Source organism: Pipistrellus kuhlii, unplaced genomic scaffold (genome assembly GCF_014108245.1).
Source record: "Pipistrellus kuhlii isolate mPipKuh1 unplaced genomic scaffold, mPipKuh1.p scaffold_m20_p_3, whole genome shotgun sequence".
Classification (NCBI taxonomy): Eukaryota; Metazoa; Chordata; class Mammalia; order Chiroptera; family Vespertilionidae; genus Pipistrellus; species Pipistrellus kuhlii.
The window spans coordinates 85,931,478-85,955,640 of record NW_023425529.1 but is presented as its reverse complement, the minus strand read 5'-3'; the positions used below and the strand labels follow the sequence as shown (position 1 = coordinate 85,955,640).

General features: G+C 37.8%; 1 protein-coding gene across 9 annotated transcripts in view; it reads right to left on the bottom strand.

Annotated features, from left to right (window-relative positions):
* CDK8 (cyclin dependent kinase 8) overlaps window positions 1–24,163 on the bottom strand; it is a 152,111-nt gene that overhangs the window by 66,036 nt on the left and 61,912 nt on the right. For 7 of the 9 annotated variants that reach the window (XM_036455178.2, XM_036455179.2, XM_036455181.2 and 4 more), the window contains exons 3-4: window positions 11,087–11,197; window positions 1,621–1,761 (exon numbers count right to left, since the gene is read on the bottom strand). In XM_036455178.2, coding sequence (XP_036311071.1) covers window positions 1,621–1,761; window positions 11,087–11,197 — 252 coding nt within the window. Of the gene's footprint in view, window positions 1–1,620; window positions 1,762–11,086; window positions 11,198–24,163 lie in introns of those variants that run through there. The other 2 variants (XM_036455180.2, XM_045588462.1) reach the window with 2 other exon arrangements.

The following is a 24,163-nucleotide window of genomic DNA, read 5'->3' as shown; positions in this document are numbered from 1 at the left end:
ACTCCACTGGTGCACAAATTCGTGCACCAGGCCTCTAGTAGTTAATACTACTGTAAGTGGTTCAAGTACATTATACATTAACATAAAAACTTTAGGACTGGTTTAAATATCAGTTTGTATTCATGATGAAAATATAATTTATAATAAAATGCAACATTATCTCTATAGGAGGAAAATGCCCTTTTAGGCCCAGATTTCATTCTTTTAGAAATCAAAAGAAAGGTGAGTATCTCAAAAATAGTTATAGATTTTCCCTATGCTGACTCCACTACTTAAAAGCAGAAATTTTTAAGCTTCATAAAGACTAAAATAATTTCTCACTTTTGTTCTGTGAATCTATTTGTAACTAGATTACTCTAATTTTAATAAATATAAAGGTTGCATGAGGAAAATATTCTTTCAACCAAATTTCTGATGTGTTATCAATCTTAGTCTAAATAATTTCTAGATAGGAGAATTGAAGATAAACTAACTACCATTAAATGTACTTCCTGACTTATTGAAGGTAAATGAAATATAATATTGCAACATCTGATTTGAAGGACAGAAGTTAAATTCATTAAATATAGAGCAAAATGGCTGCCGAAGCCGGTTTGGCTCAGTGGTAGAGCGTCGGTCTGCGGACTGAAAGGTCCCAGGTTCGATTCCAGTCAAGGGCATGTACATTGGTTGCGGGCACATCCTCAGTAGGGGGTGTGCAAGAGGCAGCTCGTTGATGTTTCTCTCTCATCGACGTTTCTAGCTCTCTATCTCTCCCCCTTCCTCCTCTCTGTGAAATATCAATAAAATATATTAAAAAAATATATATAGAGAGAGAGAGAGCAAAACGGTTCAGTAGGGCTCTGTGTGCCGGTCAGCTGCACCTATCTACACATAAATAGAGATCAAATCATTTCCAGCACTGTGTTTATAACTGTTTGAAATAAAGGCTCTGTTATAAATCTTACTATAGTTGCTACCTTCACAAAGAAAAACAAAAGTACAACAATGTAATTATGTAGTAGAGAATTTGAGGTTTAAATAACTTTAATCTATTAAGTTTTAATAAACAATTTCATGTTAGATGATAAAAAAAAAGGCAAAAACTATTCTGCCACATAAAATAAAATCCAATTTCTGAAGTTTTTAAATTCTTAAAATTGAATGCACCTTAATATGTCAAAGCTTCTCAACGATATACTAAATTTTAATTAATAAAGGCTTAGTAGCATAAGAGTGCTACTAATATAGTGGATTAATATCTCCTAACAGGTAACTTAGCAAGCAGTTGGTTCCAAGCTTTATTTTCGTTATTCAGAAATATGTCAATTTCTAGAGTTTGCCTGGCCTTTAATAATCAATGAAAACAAGTGAATTCTTTATTTACAGACTTAAGAAAAACAAAAGCTTAGGAAAACAAATGTGTTCTCTTTCACCTCTTCAGTATATGACAGCTAGCTTTGTCAGAAAAGGACACAGTGTATAAAAAACTCAGTGCGAGGCTATGTTGAGGCTATAGCACTCCCACTCCCTCTATTAAGGTTTAAAGGCCTATAGAGCACTGATATCTAGACATAACTAGAAAATACTCCAAATATAAATGCATCTTTCTTGCTTAAATATAGCTACATATCAACTTACCAAATCTCTATGCAACACCCAGTTAGCATGCAGGTAGTGAATCCCATCTAGGATCTGATATAATAGTGACTTCACCATTCCCCGAGGTAACTGAACTGGCTTCTTATTTGCTTTAGAAGCTCGGTGAAACTTGATTATATGCTGGAGGGGGAAAAAAAGAAAAACATCACCAGACACTTAAAAAAGAGGGGGATGATAATGTGATGTATAATATTTTCCTAACAGAGAAAGAAACACAAGGATTTCCAAATACATTAAAAAAATAAATTCACATTCTGCTGAATAACAAGTCACTTATAAACTTCCTAATAACTGGAGTTAAATGTTCATTTCTAATCATAAGATAGTGTCTCACAAAATAAATGATTACAATAGAGAAGTAGGAAATAATGTGATTTTATTTTAAAGTATAATTAAAAATTACTTTGGGTATATTTAACCTTTATTTATCTAATAGAAAAATTTCCAGAACAGAATCTAATTTTTTTTTCCCTGTAGTGACTAAATGAAAAGAAAAACAGAAAAAATTTTAAGAGATACTTTCGCATAGATGTGCTATCTAATTTTGATATATGGGTTAAAGAAAGCAAATAGGCAAATAGTTCAATAAAATATACAACATGAAGAAATGATATGTAAATGATCAGTTCACACTGGAAATATTTAGAAATATGAAAAATTCCGATTAAAAAAAAAGTTTTGTACCCTCTGTCAAAGCTTTCTAGGTAAAGTATTAGTGGATGTCCAGGAAAATACAATACCACTTCATAAATATAAAAATGACCACTTTATAAATAACTGTATCTCAACAGAAATAAGACCCAATATCTCAAAATCTCGACAGCTTTTTTCATTTTAATAAAAGCACTCTAAAACTGCAAGAAAGTAGAGAAGTCAGCTGAGTCAGCTCTGTGGTATACGCCACAGCATATATGCACAAGAACGGACTGGAGCAGGACTTGTAAGCGGAAATTAAGCATGCGCTTGAAATTATTAATAGTAAACATCATTAAAAGAAGAGTGAGCTATTTTATATTATACGGTAACACTCATTTACTTCTTATTTTCTTATGATATAGGAATATCTAGTGATTAATGAGTGAAAGTATATTACCTTCCAAATATAAAATAGACATCAAAGACTACCTGGTGGGAAGTATCATTTACCACATATGTAGTATGATTAATCTATATTTTATTAGTAGCATTACATTATTTTAATTTTCTCCTCAATCACTTTTCTCAAAGCATTTAAGAGTAGGCAAAGAAAATAATAATCCAGAATGTTCTGTCACCTAAAAATGATGTGGCAATCAAGTCTGTTTAGTTTAGGATGAGTTAGTGGCTCTCAGAGCTTAATAAAATTAAATTAAAATACATAATCTTTTAAAAATGTAAAATCCACCATATAAAAGAAACACATATGGAGGGGAGATAAGATAATCAATTAATGCAACATACATTTCTTCAGTAATGCTTTCACTGGGGTTTTATAAATCATTTTTTACCAGTATTTTATAACTACAAAAAAACAGGGTGAACATTTTTACCTTTATTTTTATTACAGGACTATATAACAAATTTAAAGTATGCATACCATAAAATTTCACCAACACTTAAGTGATTTTATAAATCACACTTTTTTTCCTCATTTTTTTATTAAGGTATTATATGTGTACATATCTTACCATTCCCCCTCTCACCCCACTCCCATACATGCCTTCATCCCCCAGAGTTCTGCATCCATTGGTTATGCTTATATGCATGCATACAAGTCCTTCGGTTGATCTCTTATCTCTCCCACCTCTCCCTAACTTTCCTGTTGTAATTTGACAGTCTATTTAATGCTTTATTGTCTCTGTAGCTATCTTTTTGTTCAAAAGTTTATAATGTTCTTTATTATCCATAAATGAGTGAGATAATGTGGTATTTTTCTTTCATTGACTGGCTTATTTCACTCAACATAATGTTCTCCAATTGCATCCAGGTTGCTGCAAATGGTAAGAATTCCTTCTCTTTTTATGGCAGCATAGTATTCCATTCTGTAGATGTACCATGGTGTTCTGATCCAGTCATCTGCTGATGGGCACCTAGGCAGTTTCCTAAATCACACTTTTAATAACTATTTTTTGGTTACCCTCTGCTGTATTATATTCCAGTTCATTCATTAAAATATTCTAATTAAAATAAAATAAAACAAAACAGGTTTTAGTAAACTGAATTGTTATTTGATTTTCATTAAAATGAACATTAAAAGGACTTATCTGTCTTCAAAGAGTATTAATAAGAAGATGATAAAGCCAATATTGACTGTCTATACACATTTGGCAACATTACATACAGTATGATTTGTGGAATTATCATTATTATACCTTCATGTAAAGTGAAAATATTATGTACCAGCATTCTAGAAATCACAGTTTACACCAACCATTATCTCCTATGCGGAACTATGTTTCACTACAAATCATGTTTATAAACTAGCCAGTAAATCTACAATAATAAAAGTATAGTATGCTAATTAGACCAGATATCCTTTCGGCTTTCTCTCCAGGACAAAGCTGGGGCTGCAGCCACAGGATCAAGGCAGCCACGAGGCTGCAAGGGAGGGATCCAGGTAGCTGCAACTGCAAAGACCCACTCTTGCATGAATTTCATGCATCAGGCCTCTAGTCTTCTTATAAATTGGAATTACATTAATTTCATGATCACCTGATTTACTGAATTTGTATTAAAAGAACCCTAATTTGATTAGATTAGATATCTTTAAAAAGAACAGAAGCTAACAATAAAAGAAAAATATATACAACCAGCATGAACCCTGGACAACAGTTTCATAAAACAGAAAATTTCATGTATCTAATTTTCTGTTTGAAATAATTATTTCTAGATAACTTATAAAAACAATTTAAGTCATATCACATTTAGTATGAAAAATTAAAATCTACAAGGAGTGAAACTATTTCTTAAAAATCTGAAAGCATATAGCCCTAAGTGTTTTGGCTCAGTGGGTAGAGCATCAGCCTGTGTAATGAAGGGTCATAGGTTCAATTTGGTTCAAGGGCACATGCAACCTCTATCCCCAGTGTGGGGCATGCAGGAGGCAGCCAATCAATGATTCTCTCTCATCAGTAATGCTTCTATCTTGCTCTCCCTCTCTTTTCCTCTCTGGAACCAATTTTTAAAAAAATTCTGAAAGCATATAAAACCCAGGTAAGTTTCAATTTTTAAAAAATATATATTTTATTGATTTTTTACAGAGAGGAAGGGAGAAGGATAGAGCGCTAGAAACATTGATGAGAGAGGAACATCGACCAGCTGCCTCCTGCATACCCCCTACTGGGAATGTGCCAGCAACCAATGTACATGCTCTTAACCGGAATTGAACCTGGGACCTCTTAGTCTGCAGGAAGATGCTCTATCCACTAAGCCAAACAGTTTCGGCAAGTTTCAATTTCTGAAGTCTGTTGAAGTTAAAATTGTGTAGATAAGGCTAATTCTGAAAATTACCAAAAGTTTGATACTATTTTACTATTTTGGAAGGTGAATTTACTTTAAACAGTTTTTATGGAATTTGTGCTTGGTTTACTTCAAAATTTAGTATTTATAAGTGTAATTTACTAGAAGCCCTGTGCACTAATTCATGCAGCAGTCGGGTCCCTGGGTCTGACCTGTGGGATTGGGCCAAAACCAGCTCTCTGACATCCCTCGAGGGGTCCCAGATTTCGAGAGGGCACAGGCCAGGCCCAGGGACCCCACCACTGCACGATTGGGGCCAGGGAAGAACTCGGGAGGTTGGCCAGCCTGGGAGAGATCGCAGGAAGGCTCCATGGCATGTCTGGCCCATCTCACTCAGTCCTGATCAGTTGGACCCCAGCAAAAAGCTAACCTACTGATTGGAGCATCTGCCTCCTGCTGGTCAGTGCACATCATAGCTAGCAGCCTTACCATATCATTAGCATATTATGCTTTGACTGCTTGAATGGATGACTGGACAACTGGACACTTAGCAAATTAGGCTTTTATTATATACTAGAAGCCCAGTGCACAAAATTTGTGCATTGGGGGAGGTGTATCCCTCAGCCCAGTCTGCACTCTATATAATATGGGACGCCTTGAGGGATGTCTGACTGCCTGTGCCTAAATGGGTAGTTGGACATCCCTCTCACAATCCAGGACTGCTGGCTCCCAACTGCTCACCTACCTGCCTTCCTGATTGCCCTTAACTGCTTCTGCCTGCCAGCCTGATTTCCCCCTAACCACTCCCCTGCCAGCCTGATTGAGGCCTAACTGCTCCCCTGCCAGCCCAATCACCCCTAACTGCCCTCCCCTAAGGCCTAGTCACCCCTAAAAGCCCTCCCTTGCAGGCCTGGTCCCCCGCAACTGCTCTCCCCTGCAGGCCTGGATCTCCCAACTGCTCTTCCCTGCAGGTCTGCTCGCCCACAACTTCCCTCCTCTGCTGGCCTGGTCACCCCTAACTACCCTCCCCTGCAGGTATGATTGCCCCCAAATGCCCTCCCTCCCTTGCAGGCCAGGCCCTGCCCTCTCCTGCTGGCCATCTTATGGCGTCCACACGGGGCAGTCATCTTGTGTATTGAAGTGATTGCCAATTTGCATATTACTCTTTTATTAGATAGAAAGATAGCTGAATGAAAAATATAAATTATTTTGAAGATTTCTGAAAGTGAGTCAGGACATTATAATCCTTTACATATCAATATATATACAGGATGTGGCAAAATAGGTTTACAGTTATAAATGTGAGAAACACACATTGTGTTCTTGTATTTTTATTGAAACAGATATTATTTTGGTATTATTATTCATTAATCATTGTATTATTTTTCATGCAAACAATTATAAATCTAATTTTGCCAAACCCATATCTTTATTTATCTCAATAAATGCACTGCTATAATAAACTTAGAAAATACAATCCAGCATGCAAAATACAATAAAGTGTTAAAAGACCTTATTACTTTTAAATACCAGAAAAAAAATGTATAATTCACAGTAGTTAAGGTAATATGTACAGGGTGTGATTTTTAAATTGTACTCAGACCTCCCTTTTTCTCCCATTGCCCCTCCTCAGATCCTACACTCTCCAAGCCTTCATCACCATGTTGTCTATGTCCATGGGTACTACATGTATGAATATAGGTTTTTGGTTAATCTCTTCCTGCCCTCCCCTTTCCTCTTCCCTCTGAGATGTGTCAGTCTATCCCATGTTTTTATAATTCTCGTTCTAGTATATTTATCAGTTTATTTTGTTATTAGATTCCTTGTTCATTTATTTTTGTTTTTAGAGTAAATTGCTGATAGATATGTATTTATTGCCATTTTATTGTTCAGATTTTTATCTTTTTTTTTCTTCTTAACACATAACTGATCAGGATATAAGTTTTGAGACTATATTTCAAAATTATTTTGCCTATTCTATTACACATTTTTTAATATACTCTAGTGGCCCAGTGCACAAAATCATGCACAGAGGGGATGGTTCCCTCAGCCCAGCTTACACCCTCTCCAATCAGGAACCCCTTAGGGAATGTCTGGCTGCTGGTTTAGACCCAATTACAAATATGAATTTGCAGGAAACAGAGACAAAATCTCTGAGCGAAAAGGGACTAAATGTGAGTTCTATTACCAAGTAGGGGTCAAACTGAGAAGAGAACAAATTAATCCAAACTTTTTCAGATCCCAGCTTTTAGCACCACTTAAACTTTCCCATGTCTGGTCCATTTGTGAACAGCTGCCCTGTCCTTACTAATTTCATTCAAACCGTCCTGGTTTCCCCAGGAAATGCTTCTGAAGGAAGCTTACTTAAATCCTAATTGGCAACAAAAAATGAGGAAATATTAATCATCCAATTCGTGAAAAAAACTTGTGCGATTTTAAAAATTAGCTCAAGGTAAATTTAATAGATGAAATATGTCGTTCATCAAGCAACTAGGTAAGTGGAAGGTGAATTTTGCAATGCAAACATGCTAAACTCAAATGCATGTGCCTAATGGTCTTCTCATCATTTTGTGTGTTGATGTTATTGTTAAATTTTAGCTTTTCCAGCTGCAGCAGGAATTATAGAAGATGCATGTTTCTGGGCTCTTAAATGGACATAAAGTGCTGGTTCATTTCTTCTTCCTTGAAATCAAAACGTTTATCTCTCCTACACACAGCAATATAGAACTCCCCTAGAATCATCATGAACCAACGAGAAAGGTTTAGATAGAGAAAACGTGCAGAAAAAAACTATTTTCCAACTGTAGTTGCTCCCCTTTTATCCCCCTAGACTAAAATATTTGTACTGAGTGTGAATTATAGATTCTGATTTCTTGACAATAAGGAAGTTATACTTAAACCAGGTATTTGAAATTTTTTACTTTGGCAGCTAAATTACTCTAATTTTTACTGAAATTGAAAAGGTCTGAGTTTGTGTCCAATGATGTTATATATGCACTAGTGGCTCAGTGCACAAAATTGGGGAGGAGGTTCCCTCAGCCCAGTCTTCACCATCTCCAATCAGGGATCCCTTGGGGGATGTCCGACTACCGGTTTAGGCCCAATCCCATAGGTTTTGGGCCTAACCTGGCAGTCAGACATCCTCTCGCAATCTAGAATCGCTGGTTCATATCGCTCACCTGCCTGCCTGCCTGATTGCCCCTAACTGCTTCTGCCTGCCTGCCTGATCGACCCTAATTGCCCTCCCCTGCTGGCCTGATCTCACCCCCAACTGCTTCTGCCAGCCTGATCACCCTAAGTGCCCTTCCCTACCAGCCTGATCTCTCGCCCAACTACCCTACCCTGAAAACCTGGTTGCCCCCTACTGCCCTCCCCCAGCTGGCTTGATTTTGTCTCCAACAGCTATCCCCTGCCAGCCTGATCTCGCCCCAACGGCCTCAGACTGCCTGCTCACCTATAACTGCACTCTCCTGCCTGCCTGGTTTCCCCCAACTGCCCTCCCCTGCTGGCCTGATGTCACTACCAACAGCCCTCCCTTGCTGGTCTGATCTATGCCAATCAGCATCAAAAGCTCTGACTCCTGCCGAAACTGGTTTAGCTCAGTGGATAGAGCGTCAGCCAGCAGACTGAAAGGTCCCAGGTTCCATTCCGGTTAAGGTCACATACGTTGATTGCAGGCACATCCCCAAAAGGGGGTGTACAGAAAGCAGCTGATCAATGTTTCTCTCTTATCGATGTTTCTAACTCTCTCCCCCTTCCTCTCTGTAAAAAATCAATAAAATATATTATATGTATTTTAAAAAGCTCTGACTCCTAGGCAACCATTGCCTCCTCACACATCACCCAGATTTGGTTCTGACTGGTCGGTTTCTATGCCAGTCACAGTCAAAATCTCTGCATCCTAGGCAGCCATTGGCTCCTTACAGTTCACCCAAAGTTGGTTCTAATTGGTCGGTTTCTATGCCAGTTAGCATCTCCGGGCCTATCTCCGGGCCTAATCAAAAAGATAGGGCTGATCAACAGCACTTATGGAGGCCTGGAGAGAAAGATAAAGAGAGGCATGGCTACTGGCAAAGCCCAGAGAAAGAGAGAGGCAATGGCTAATCAAGAGCTGCCATGGAGCCGAGACCGGTTTGGCTCAATGGATAGAGCGTCGGCTTGGGGACTGAAGGGTCCCGGGTTCGATTCCAGTCAAGGGCATGTACCTTGGTTGCGGGCATATCCCCAGTAGGGGATGTGCAAGAGGCAGCTGATCGATGACTCTCTTTCATCGATGTTTCTAACTCTCTATCTCTCTCCATTCCTCTCTGTACAAAATCAATAATTAAAAAAAAAAAAAAAAAAAAAAAGAGCTGCCATGGAGTCTGTGGATCAGATCCTGCCTCTTTCTAGGCCTCTCTCTAGGCCTGATCCGCTGCCCCCTCGGCAGGCAGTGCTGGGACTGCAGGACTGAATTCTGGTGTTCGGTCGAGCCTTCAGTCAGTGGTTATGGAGCCTGGGTTTTTATATATTAGGATATCAGAATATTGTATCTCCAATATGGTATTTTACTTTATTTTATATTTTTATTTGTTTTTACTGTTGAAAGTATTACAGATGTCCCCTTTTTCCCCCCTCCATGGACCCCTCAGTCCTGTTTCTGCCCACTCCCCAGACCTTCATCTCATTATTGTCTATGTCAATGGGTTATTTATATATGCATATAAGTTTATATTTTTTTAAATGTAACTATTATATTTAACAAAGAAGTCAATTTTTAGATACTAAAGGTTTTTATAAATAAGAATTTTAAAAACAATCTTTTTAGTAAATACAAAATACTGAGGCAGTTGTTTGTATTGCAGCTGGACAAAGTATATTTAAATTCTAAGTTTATAATAATTTTTATCAATATAGCATTTTTTTTCATTATATAAACTAAACTAATAAAGTTCAATTACTTCACTAAGAATATTCAAATGTTTGGATCTTGATATTTAAAATTTTCTCATTATATGTCAGACAAACACTAAATAAATAAAAACAACAATCTAATCTACTTTCATTCTTTTTTTTTTAATATATTTTATTGATTTTTCACAGAGAGGAAAGGAAAGGGATAGATAGCTAGAAACATCGATGAGAGAATATCAGCTGCCTCCTACACATCCCCCACTGGGGATGTGCCCGCAACCAATGTACATGCCCTTGACCGGAATCGAACCCGGGACCCTTCAGTCCGCAGACCGACGCTCTACCACTGAGCCAAACCGGTGTCGGCTCTACTTTCATTCTGACCTAATTTTGTAGTAGAGCTCTCTTCCACAAAGAATTCTTCTTATAGAAAAATATGCCCAATTCTACTAAGTATAATTTTGAATTTCTGATAATGAAAATAGAAAATACATTAGAACACTGATTATCAATTGTGAATGATATTAAAATTATAATTAATAATATTTTCCTACATTTGTATCATATGTTTAGTTTATAAAGCTTTTTGAATGCAAAATTATGCTTCAAAAAATTCTGTAAAAAAAGGCAAGAAAAGTATTACATTTTACAGATGGAAGAAACTACAGCTTCACAGCCATTAAGACACTTGCCTAATAGCACATGACAACAGAACCACCAGATTTTCTAGTCTACCAAATATGATGTATTTGTCTCTCTACATGAGACCACCTTCTCATTTTATATTCCTTCACACTACAGAATAAAAGGAAAATATGCTGCTTTTAAATTTTACAACAAAAGTTTATACAGATTTTTAAATTTTTATCAAAAATGTACAGCTAGGCAACAATATTGAATAGCTGTTTATACCCTTCAGATTCTATTTTTTTCTGTAATATGTTACAAAGGTCAAGCTTGAAAAATCAAAATGTGACACAAAGCAAAATATTCTGGACTTGGCACTATATAAACCACATTTTATGAGATGACTTTTATTTTGAAATGTTTTTAGTTACTCTTATTAGGCCAGATTGAAACTAGTGATCCTATGTCTACCAGCAATTCACCTTACCCAGAGATCATGTTCAGCGTAGTCAAACAGAAGCCATACTTTTCTGTCTGCATGAGATAGAAACACCTTTTGAAGAGAGATGACATTTGGATGCTTAAGCTCTCGAAGTAACTGCAAAACAAAGGAAATTCACTTAAAAATCTTTGCCATAAAAATGTTTGAAAACACAATTTGTAAATCAAAGGCAATACAAACTGAATCCTAAAATCTAATAGTTTTCAATCCTAAAAATCTAGTAAGTCCTTATACAAATTTGACATGTCAATACAAGGTGCTTCAGTAATAATAGAGAAAAAAATCTTTGGGGAAAAGATATTATCAGAATAAATCTACCTTGTTATTTAGTTCAGTGGTCACCAACCTTTCAGACCTCATGAACCACCAGTGGTCGGGGAACCACTGTTTGGCAACTGATGGTTTAGCTGGTTTTTAAAAAATCTTTATTATTGAGAGTATTACAGATGTTGACCCTTTCTCTCCATTGCTCTCCTTCACCGAAATCCCACCCTGCCCCAGACCTTCACCACCCTGTTGTCTGTGTCCATAGATAATGCATTTATGCATATAAGTTCTCTGGTTAATTTCTTCCTGCCCTCCCTTACCCCTTTCCCTCTGAGATTCATTAGTTTGTTTCAAGTTTCCATGCCTCTGGTTCTATTTTATTCAGCAGTTTATTTTGTTCATTAGATTCCTTGTTTGTTTATTTTTACTTTTAGATTCAATTACAGATAGATATGTATTTATTACCCACATTTTTAATCTTTTTCTTCTTCTTAAAGAAGATCCTTTCACATTTCATGTAATACTGGGTTGGTAGTGAGGAACTCCATTAGCTTCTTTTCTGTGAAGCTCTTTATTTGACTACAATTCTAAATGATAGCTTTGCTGGGTAGAGTAATTTCAGATATAAATCCTTGTTTTTCATTACTTTGAATATTTCTTGCCATTCCCTTCTGGCTGGCAAAGGTTCTGTTGAGAAACTAGCTGACAAGTGTATAGGTGCTCCCGTGTAGGTAACTAACTGCTTTTCTCTTGCTGCTTTTAAGGTTCTTTTTGTTTAAAATGTTTTGCACTTTAATTATGATATGTCTTGGTGTGGGCCTCTTTGGGTTCCTCTAATTTGGGACTCTCAGTGTTTCCTGGACTTGTCTGTTTCTTTGACCAGTTAGGGGGAGTTTTCTGTCATTATTCTTCAATATCCTGCTGTCTATTCTCCTGGCAGCCCCATGATGTGAATGTTGGTACACTTGAAATTGTCCCAGAGGCTCCTTATACTATCTTCGTATTTTTGGAATCTTTTTTCTTTTTTCTCTTCTGATTGGGTGTTTTTTATTTCTTCAAATTCCATATCACTGATTTGTTTCTTGGCATCCCCTATTCTACTGTTGATTCCCTACAAAGTTTTTTTTGTTTGTTTGTTTGTTTATGCTGCTTCTGAGCCCCAAGGTAGGATGGAGCTACAATGATAGGCAATTAAGAATAGGCTGGCAAAAGAGAAGGCTGGGCAAGGCTGCACCCAAGGGCTTCCCCCTAGAAATGATCCCTTAAAGCAGGGGTGGAGAATGTCTGGCCTGTGGGCTGGATAAGACCAACAAAATCATTTGGTCTCGCCCTGTCAAAGGGGTGAGTTAAATAAATGTTTGACCATATATAAAAGGCTAACTTTTCAAAAATGTTTTTTATTGATTTCAGAGACAAGGGGAGAGGGAAAGAGAGAAACATTAACGATGAGAGAAAATCATTGATTGGCTGCACTCTCTACTAGGGATTGAGCTGCAACCTGGGAATCAAACCATGACCTGCTGGTACATAGGTCAACATGCAACCATCAAGCCATGCTGGTGAGAGAGCAGGCTAATTTTTAAAAATACATTTTTATCGATTTCAGAGGGAGAGATAGAAACATGAATGATGAAGAGAATCATTGATCAGCTACCTCCTGCATGGCTTGATACTGGAGCCTGCAACCAGGCATGTGCCCTGACTGGGAATCAAACCGTGACCGGATTCATAGGTTGATGCTCAACAACTGAACCATGCTGGTCTGGCAGCAGGTTTATTTTTCAGTTGATCGTAAAGTTTATCTTCATTTCAGTTAGTGAATCCTTCATTTTTTGCTGATCCTTTTTCATCTCTTTTTTGTTCTCACTAAGTTCCTTGAAGATCTCATTAAGTTCCTTGAGCATCCTTTTAGCCATTGTTTGAAACTCTTTAGTTTGCTTACTTCCATTTCATTTAGTTCTTTTTCTGGAGAATTCTTGTTCTTCCATTTGTGACATGTTCTTTGTCTCTGAAATTTGCCTGCTTCCCTGTGTTTGTTTCTATGTATTCAGTAGAGCTTCTATTTCTCCTGGAATTGGTAGAATGGCCTTGTGTACTAGTTGTTCTGTAGGACCCAGTGGCTCAGTTGGGCACTATAGATGTGCCCGTATGTGAGCTGTGTGCACAGTCCCATTGTACTTGAGCCTTGATTGCTGATCTTGTCACTATGAGGGACTGACCACCAGGCAAAATGGCTATGTGAACCAGCTATGACTACAGAGGGAGAGATGGTACGCAGGAGACACCCCTAGGGAGCAGAACATTTTGGTGCTCACTAGTCAGCCCCTTGAGTGTGTTGCTCATGGATATGGCAGGGTTGTAATCTGGCGTAGTCTGAACTGAGCACCAGGTGCACCAACTCTGCAGCCTCCTGGGAGGATCAAAATCAGCTACTGCCTATGCCCTGCCTGAAGCCACCTGGCACAAGCTAGAGTGATCTGCAAATAACTGTGCCCAGGAGAGGCCAAGCTGTGCAGCTGGTTGCTAGTGTCAGGCGTAGGGCCACTTATCAACAAGTATGGGATATGCTGAAGCCTGGTCCTGCTTATTTGAAAGATTTTAGGAAAGTCGATAATCTGAACTAGGACAGGCCATTCATATGGAAAAGTGACTGCAAACAACTTCAGTAGGCATGCAAACGGAGTGTGGTGGGGTTGCAGGGAATCACTAGGATGAGCAGTATGGACCATGTTAATGGAGACTCAGATATGACGACTGCCTGTTACGGGGAGGTCTCAGCAAAGGAACAATGACTTCTGCCAGCACTTCTATCTGGGAGAAAGCTGCCCCCAGTTACTGCCCTGATGCCAGACAATTTAGTTATTCCCTGCATATCCCTGGATCCTTTCAGGCTGCTGCCCTAGCACTGGAGCTCTGAGAGTGAGTCCCAGTAAGTCTGTGCAGCGGCCCTTTAATGGAAATGCCTGTGACTCTAGCCACCCTCGGTGTCACTCAGCCACAATCCCCTCTGGATTTTACAGCCTGAAGTTATGAATACTTCTCTTCCTGGCACTGGAACCCTGAGCTGAGGCTTCTAATGTGGCTTGGGACTCCTTGCTCCTCAGGGGTACCTCCACAGCCAACATATCCCTCCCAATTAAACAAACACTACAGGGTGGTGTCGAAGCAGCCCGTTATGTGCCTCTGCCACTCTTACTAGTCTCAATGTGGCTTTTTCTTTAATTCTCTAGTTGTAGGACTTCCGTTCCATCAGATTTCAAACAGTTCTGAAGGACGGCTGTTCTGTAGTTTCGTTGTAATTTTGAGGTGGTTGTGAGAGGAAGTGAGTACTGTATTTACCATGTTGACCCTCCTTCCTAGTTGGTTTTTAACTTTGTTTTATTTAATATATATTTTATTGATTTTTCACAGAGAGGAAGAGAGAGGGATAGAGAGTTAGAAACGTCGATGAGAGAGAATCATTGACCAGTTGCCTCTTGCACACCCCCTACTGGAGATGAGCCCACAACCAAGGTACATGCCCTTGACCAGAATCGAACCCGGGACCTTTCAGTCCGCAGGCCAACGCTCTATCCACTGAGCCAAACCAGTGCCGGCCTTTGTTTTATTTAAATACCAGAGGTCTGGTGAATAAAATTAGTGCATTAGTGGGGGGCTGGAGGGCTGTCCCTCAGCCCAGCCTGCAACTTCTCCAATCTGGGACCCCTCAAGGGATATCCAGCTGCCCAGTAGGATCAGGCCTAAATGGGACATCCCTCTCACAATCCAGGACTGCTGGCTCCCAACTGCTCGCCTGCCTGCCTTCCTGATTTCCCCTTAACCATGCCCCTGTCAGCATGATTGATGCTTAACTGCTCCCCTGCCAGCCTGACTGCCCCTAAATGCCTTCCCCTGAAGGCCTGGTCACCCCTAACTGCCCTCCTCTGCAGGCCAGTTTCCCCCAAAACTATCCTTCACTGAAGGCCTAACATCCCCCTCCCCCCCAACTACTCTTCCCTACAAGCCTCGGTCGCCTTCCCTGCAGGCCTGGTTACCCCCAACTTCCCTCCTCTGCCGGCCTGGTCACCCTAACTGCCCTCCCCTGCAGGCTTGATCACTCCCAACTGCCCTCCCCTGCTGGCCATCTTATGGTGGCCATCTTGTGTCCACATGAGGGCAGGATCTTTGACCACATGGGGGCAGCCATCTTGTGTACTGGAGTGTCAGCCAATTTGCATATTACTCTTTTATTATATAGGATAGAGGCCTGGTACATGGGTGGGGGGTGGATGGTTTGCCCTGAAGGGTGTAACAGATCAGGGTGGGGGGTCCCTTGGGCATCGGGCAGCCTAGGCGAGGGTCCTGTGGTGGTTGCAGGCCAGCCACGTCTCTTGGCAATCCAAGCGGAGGCCCTGGTATCTGGGATTGATTTATCTTCTATTATTGAAACTTTATAGTTTTGGAGGCCAGGGCTGGCCAGGGCAGGCAGGAAGCTTGGCTTTCTCCATCGCTGGGGGAAACCCAAGCTTCCTGCACTCTCCAGCTCCTTGACTGCCACCATTTTTGTTGGGATTTATTTACCTTCTATAATTGAAACTTTGTAGCCTTGAGTGGAGGGCAGGGCCAGCCAAGGTGGGCAGGAAGCTTGGCTTCCTCCTTCGCCAGGAGAAATCCAAGCCTCCTGCTTGCTCCAGCTCCATGGCTGGCTGTCATCTTGGTTGGGTCAATTTGCATACTCGCTCCTGTCTGGCTGGTGGGTGAGGCTTGGCATAGTGGAGTGATGGTTAATATGCATGTTTCTCTTTTATTAGTGTAGATTTTATATTTTTATTTTATTTTATTTTTAAATATATTTTACATCATTTTTTACAGAGAGGAAGGGAGAGGGATAGAAAGTCAGAAACACTGATGAGAGAGAAACAATGACCAGCTGCCTCCTGTACACCCCCCATCAGGAATGTGCCCGCAACCAAGGTACATGTCCTTGACCAGAATCGAACCCAGGACCTTTCAGTCCACAGGCCAACACTCTATCCACTGAGCCAAAGGGTTTCAGCAGTGTAGATTTTATTGTAGTAAAATTTTATAACAAAAAATTATCATTTTAACAATTTTAAGTGTACAATTCATTAGTAATAAGTTCATTCTCAATGTTATGCAACCATCCCTATTTTCCATTTTAGAAATTTTTCATTATCCTAAACAGAAACTTGGTATCCATTAAACAAAAAATCCCCATTTCCCTCTACCTCTCAGCCATTGGTAACTTCTATTCTACTTTCTGCTTCCATGAACTTGCCTATTCTATGTACTTTATATAAGTAGAATTATACAGTATCTGTCCTTTTTGTGCCTGGTTTATTTCACTTAGCGTAATATCTTTAAAGTTTATCCATATTGTAGCATGTGTCAGAATTTCATTCCTTTTTATGGCTGAATACATTCCTATGTAACTTTATACCACATTTTGTTTATCTATTCATCTGCTGATGAACATGAATTGTTTCCATGTTTTTGGCTACTCTGAATAATGTTGCTGTTAACATTGGTATACAGGTCCCTGAGTCCACTACTTTGAATGCTTTTACATAAATGCCTAGAAGTGAAATGGCTGGATCATATGATAAATTCTATATTTAATTTTTTAAGAAACCATCACACTGGTTTTACAGCAGCTATACCAATTTACATTCCCATTAGCAATGCATGAGGGTTTCAAATTCTCCACATCTTCAGCACACTTACTTTTTTAAACAGCTAAATCCTAATTGGTATGAAATAATGTCTCATTGTGATTTTGATTTGCATTTCTCTAATGGCTAATGATGTTGAGCATCATTTTATGTGCTTATTGGTCATTTGTATATTTTCTTTGGAGAAATGTGTATTCATGTCTTTTGCTCATTTCTGAGTTGGGTTTTTTGTTGTTGTTAAGCTATTATTCTTTATATACTTTAGAAATTAATGCCTTAACAGACACACAATTTAGAACTATTTTCTCCCATTCTGCTATGTTTTGACATCACAAAACAATTGAACTTGAAACAAATCTTTAGGTTGCAATTCTTTTAAAAATAAACTAATTAAAACATTAGAAAACACATTCATTAACACCAAATATCACATGAGAATTAAGATATGTAACTTTGTGAAATATAGTACCTATTTTTTTCAGGAATTTAATTATGTAGTAAAGTTTATTAAAATTTTGTAAACATTTTCATAAAATAATACATAATTTATAGACAGAAGCATCCAAATAGTACACATTTTCATGGGCTTAACCTTTCTCACCTCCTAGAAGAGTATTTTTCTATTTAAAGTCTTTTATCTCCTTATTTTATCCTAAATATTTAATAACCAAAGTGGCCCTAATTTTCCATCAGTTAAAAAAGCACTCCCATCCCATCAGGCAAAACACAAATAATATCAATAATGTCAAGAAAAATCTTCTAATGAAGCCTGGTATATTTTTTAAAAGTTAACTTACACAGTGCCTTCCAAATGTGTTCCAAATACATGACAGGCATGTAAGAATATCAAGGTCTTAGAACTTACAACTTCATTGCCTTTTATGAGAACACTGACACCAAAACAAGAATAATATAAACAGAATGTTAAGATATCAGGGGCTCTAAAATAAATTCAGAATGAATTGATTATATATTTTGTCACTTATTCTCTAAAAGGTGATAATTATTTTATTCAGGAGCAAGATTAAATTCAAGTTACACATTTCTGCTTTTAGAATATAATTTCAAACTTAAGAAACTTTAGAGATTAAGTACAAATCCTCAAACCTAAAGGCCAGTACCTAAAAGGGACCATATCCTAATTAATAAACAAGGAAAAGAATCTGATAGGGAAAGCCCAGAGCTCAGGGTCACCCAGGATAATCCAGCTGGTTGAAAGAGCTAAAGCTAGTGCTGAATTCATCTCAGTTCTGGGTCAGTGTTTTCTCCATTACCTCACACTTCTTGGCTAGGCAGCTATTTCAAGTCCTTTCTGGAAACTGGCAGAGTGGATATTAACACAAACAAATTCCAAAGCTCTGGCAAAAGTTCTCTCCAATTATTAGAAACCTACATATAAAGCTATTCTTAGATATTGCTTCAATTTCACCTCCAAGATAAGGTTTAGTTCCTGTATTTAAATTTTTTTTTAAAATAGCAACCATTTTATTAAGCTCTTCCAAGCAGCCAAGTTTGGTGCTAAGTATATAACATACATTATTTGAATCATAAATTAACCTATGAAATATGTATTTATATTACAGTTTTAATTTCTATAGTTTCAGATAACCAACCATCAACTATGGTCTAAAAATATTAAGTTGAAAATTCCAGAAATAATTGGGTGCCAATCTAAGTAGCATGATGAAATCTCATGCCATCTAGTCCCGGATATGAATCATCCCCCTTGTCCAGCATATCCACACTGCATACACTACCCACCCATTAGTCACTTAGTAACTGTCTCAGTTATTAGATTCATTTTCGTGGTATCACCATGCCTGTGTTCAAGTAACCTTTGTTTTACCAAGGTTACTAAATAATGAACCCCAAAGCCATTTACCTACCTTTTATTACAGTATATTGTCATAGTTGTTCTAGTTTACTATTAGTTATTATTGTTTATCTCTTATTGTGCCTAATTTGTAAATTAAAACTTATCCTGGGTAGCTATGTATAAGGAAAAAACAGAACTGACCCTCAAACAACATGGGTTTGAATTGCACAGGTCCACTTATAGATTTCTTTCAATAAATGCCATAAGTATATTCTCCTCCCAGAGAGGAAGGAGTGGGGAGACAAAACATCAGTGTCGAGAGAGAATCATTTGCCTTCTGCATGCCTCACCTTGAGGATCAAGCCCACAACTCAGGCATACACCCTGACTGGGAATCGAACCATGACTTCCTGGTTCTTAGGTTGATACTCAACCACTGAATCACGTCTGCTGGGCCCTTATGATTTTGTTAATACATTTTGTTTTCTTTATTTTAAGAATACATTATATAATACATATATTAAAATATGTATTAATCTAGTATTTATGTTATTCTTAAGGCTTCTGGTAAACAGTAGGCTTAGTTAAGTTTCTGGAAAGTCAAAAGTTATGCTTGGGCCCTGGCCAGTGGCTTAGTTGGCTAGTGTTGTTCCTATATGCCAGGTTTGTGGGTTTAATCCCTAGTCAGGGCGCATACAAGAATCCACTAATGAATGCATAAATAAGTGGAACAATGAATCAACAATTCTCTCTCTTTCCTTTTCTCAATCAATAAAATAAATAAATAAATAAATAAATAAATAAATAAAGCTCAGATTTTCAACTGTGCAGGACAGAGGGTGGGCAGCTTCAGTGCCCTAAACCCCATGTTGTTTAAGGGTCAACGAAAAGTATGTAGGGCTCAGTACTACCTGCTTGTTTTAGACACCCAGCAGGAGAACATATCCCCTGTGGATAAGGGGGGATTACAGTACTTTTATTTTACAAATGAGAAAATAGCGGATTAAATAATTTGCTCAAGATCATATTCCTAGGTAATGGTTAGAATCAAGATTTAAATGCTTTAAAAATTAATTAACTTTTAAAATACAAAGCCAATACTCCATGGCCAATACCAACCAATACCTCCCGAAACCTAATACCCTGGGGGCATAGTTCCTTTTACAATCTACACAAAAAAGGTTTAAATATATACTAGGTTATGAAATGAACAGTGGCAGGCACTGTGTCTTGCTGGACATTGCCTTACTAGCTTCTAACACACTGCTTGGCACCTGGTAGGCACATATTAAGTAATGGTACATATATAAATATATGAATAAATGAATTACTATGTTCAAAAAAGTGCCTAGGCTCCTCATCATAACCCTATGAGATACTATTGTAAAACCTATCTTACAAATGACAAAACTAAAACAAGGAAATTAAGTAAGTTGCTTTGGGCCCTTCAGGATAGTTAACAGGTAAAGCTAGAATAAGACCTCGGGTAATCTAATTAGGGTCTTAACCACTACCTACAATATTGTAAAATTGATGCTCTGACATTGTCAGAGCATTCCACATATCTGATAAATACAACTTCAGCATTTCTTCACCCCACACAGGGCCCCCGATATAGAAATGCCTATTTCTTAACATTTTGTACATTATTTTTTTGCCCTTTAGAAGATTTTGTGTCAAAACTATTTAAATAAAAAGGTTTAAATAACTTTATACAATGGTTTCCATTATAGAAACCATCTAAGTTTTTCTGATTCTACTGGGAATAAAATCTTATCATTTCCTTACTACTAAGATCACTGCTAAAAATATAAATGTTTTATTACATCATTTATAATAAACTTAATTCATTCCAATTGTACCATAAAATAGAAAATAGGTTAAGAAAACCTGTAATAATCTCAAAATAACTTTTAATTTTAAAAATTTTAAAGCAAAACAAAAATAATAAATTCTAAATTTATGCCATAAGTATGGCTGAATTAAAATTACTATGAAAGAATATAGAGAACTATTCCAAAATTTATTTTAATATTTTGAAAAGCTGTGGATCCTTTTCTTCAATAGAATTCTTGCAAATTAATTTTAGAAACAGGTGCTCAGGTTAAAGTGTATGTGGGCTTTAAAAATAAAGTCTTCACCTCTGCTCCCCTAAGCTTCCCTCTCCCAATTACAAGGCATCCTCTGGGAATAAGGAGGATCCACTAAAGCAGTTTGAAAATCAGTATGCTAAGAATTCCAGCTCACAGGAAATTTTGGAAACACAAAACAAACCATTTACAATACAATGAGGATGAAGATATGCAATGCTCTTAACTTTGGTAGAAATTCCCAGAGTTCTTTCCTTTCTCCCTTCTTTTAGAATTACTTAATGAGCAAAGACTACGTGTCAAGCCTAGTACACACTAATAAAGAAATGTCTTACAGTAAGTGTAGTGGGGGTAGGACCAACAAGTAGAAAATAAGTAAACAAATAAAAAGAAACTCCTTATAACTTGTAATAAGTGCTATGAAGAAAGGAAATTGGGTAAAGATTATCCTATATAATAAAAGCATAGTATGCAAATTGTCCCCTAAACCAGAGTTCTTGCAGGAATTTGACCAGGGGGTGGGCAGGCCAGGGGAAGGGAGAAAGGCCCTGGCCAGCGGTGGGGGTAGGCAGCCGGGGAAAAGAAGGGAGTATCCAGCCTTTAGCCACCAAGGACCCTATCATGCTCAAATTTCATGCATTGGGCCTCAAGTAAAAGAATAATCAAGGGGGTTGGGGAGGGGGCAAAGGGTGGGGTGGGAACCTGGTGGAAGGGGGAAGAAATGAGGAACCTTTGTAATAATATGAACAATAAAGATTGATTAAAAAGAAAAAGAAGAAGAAGAATGAAGGTAAGTGGTGGGAAAACAGGCTTCTCAGAGGAAGATTTCATACATGGAAGGGAGAAAAGTCTGATAAAATTTGGCAGAGAAGATGGGATTTTCTTTCCCTTTTTTTTATTATGGAAATTAGAGGCCTGGTACATGACATTTGTGCACTGGGGGGTGAGGGGGAGGAATGTGTCCCTCAGCCCAGCCTGCACCTTCTCCAATCTGGGACATCCCTCTCATAATCCGGGACTGCTGGCTCCCAACTGCTCACCTGCCTGCCTTCCTGACTGCCCTAACCACTTTTGCCTGCACGCCTGATCACCCCCTAACCACTAGCCTGCCAGTCTGATCAACACCTGCTATCCTGCCGGCCCAATTGCTCCCAACTGCCCTCCCCTGCTAGCCTGATCACCCACAACTACCCTCCCCTGCCAACCATGTTATGGCAGCCATCTTGTTACCACATGGGGGCAGCCATCTTGTGGAAGGGCATGATGGTCAATTTGTATATTACCTCCTTATTATATAGGCTTTTTAGAGAAGTATATAATATAGAAGAGTAAGGCAAATCCCTATATACATGGATTCTTGGTTCTTAAACTCACTTCATTCCAGAAGGATGTTGGGGAAATGATTTGTTTGAAAACCAAATCATATAGAAACTGTCAGAAAATAGAGGATAAAAAAATGGTCCCTAACTTTTTTCATGAGGACCCTATAATCCAGATACCAAAGGCAAAGACAAAGACAGTACGGCAAAGCATGTCAAACTCAAAGGCTAACACAGGCCAAATAAATAAGGATTAAGTTTATGTGGGCTGCAAAAGACCAAAATCTTCAATTTTCATAGAAATGTAGGTTTATTTCGATAGAGACATGCTGGATACAAAGTGCTGAAGAAAAAAAAATGAGTACTTGATATCATAAAATAATAAAAATTAATATTTTTAAAATAAAAATTAGCCCTAACCAGTTTGGCTCAATGGCTAGAGTGTTGGCCTGCAGACTCAAGGGCCTCAGGTTCAATTTCAGTCAAGGGCATTTACCTTGGTTACAGGCACAAACCCAGTAGGGAGTATGCAGGAGGCAGCTGATCAATGTTTCTCTCTCATTGATGTTTCTCTTTTTCTTTTTTTTAAATGAAATGTATTTTATATATTTATTTTTATTTTTATTTTTTTAATATATTTTATTGATATTTTACAGAGAGGAAGAGAGAGGGATAGAAAGTTAGAATAATCGATGAGAGAGAATCATCGATCAGCTGCCTCTTGCACACCCTCTTCTGGGTATGTGCCCGCAACCAAGGTACATGCCTTTGACCGGAATCGAATCCAGGATCTTTCAGTGCAGGCTTATGCTCTATCCACTGAGCCAAACTGGTTTTGGCTGTTTCTAACTCTTTATCCCTCTTCCTTCCTCTCTATTAAAAAACAAAACAAAAATCAATAAAATATATTTTTAAAATAAATAAATAAATATTAACATTTTTTCTTGAACATTAACTTACCAGATAATGAATAACAGCACAAATTAATAAGCGTAATGCAAATAAACCTATTTTTCTTGTTCTCTGAGAGTGAAATATTTCCTGTTGCACACACCAAAAAGTCAGTCCAAGACTAGTGTCGTGGCAATCGGCTGCTAAAATATTCTCTGATAGTATTAATGGAGAGAAATAGTGCGCCTGTACATAAGGCATGTAAGGGAAATGAAAGCAACACGATTATAGTAATCAGTCATTAGTAATTGTTGTAGTTCATTACTAATAATTATATATAACAGGATATTCTAAAAGTTAAGTTATGAAATTTTTATTAAAATGTTTCTCACATACTGTTATATTGGCTGGGCCGCAAAAATATTCATTTTGGGCTGCATGCGGCCTGCGGGGCATAAGTTTGACATGTTTGCAGTACAGGAAAGATAATTAGACTAACATCCTTCAAACTCATATTATCTAGAACTCCTTAACAACACAAAAAGCATTTGATAAAATTCAATATCATTTATGAAAAACTAGAAGGCAACAACCTAATCCTGGCTAATGACATCTATAAAAAAGCTGTAGTTAGCATTTTATGTAATGGTGAAATACTAAAATACTTGACCCCATGATTGGGAACAAATCACAGAGATCTGCTCTCACTACTATTCAACATTGCATGCAACGTCCTAGACAGTGCAATAAAAAAATTTAAAAGCATAAAGATGGAAAGAAGTAAAATCATTTTTAGTTATAGATGATATAATTATATAGAAAATCCCAATATATCACCAAAAACCAACCAGTGAATTTAGATATGTAATATATACATATGTAAGTACAATATATAAATATATATACAACATTAAAAAACCAATTGCATTTCTAAGTACAGAAGCAAATAAATGGAAAATAAAAACTTTCAAATAATTCCATGTATAATGTCAGAAAACATGAAGTGC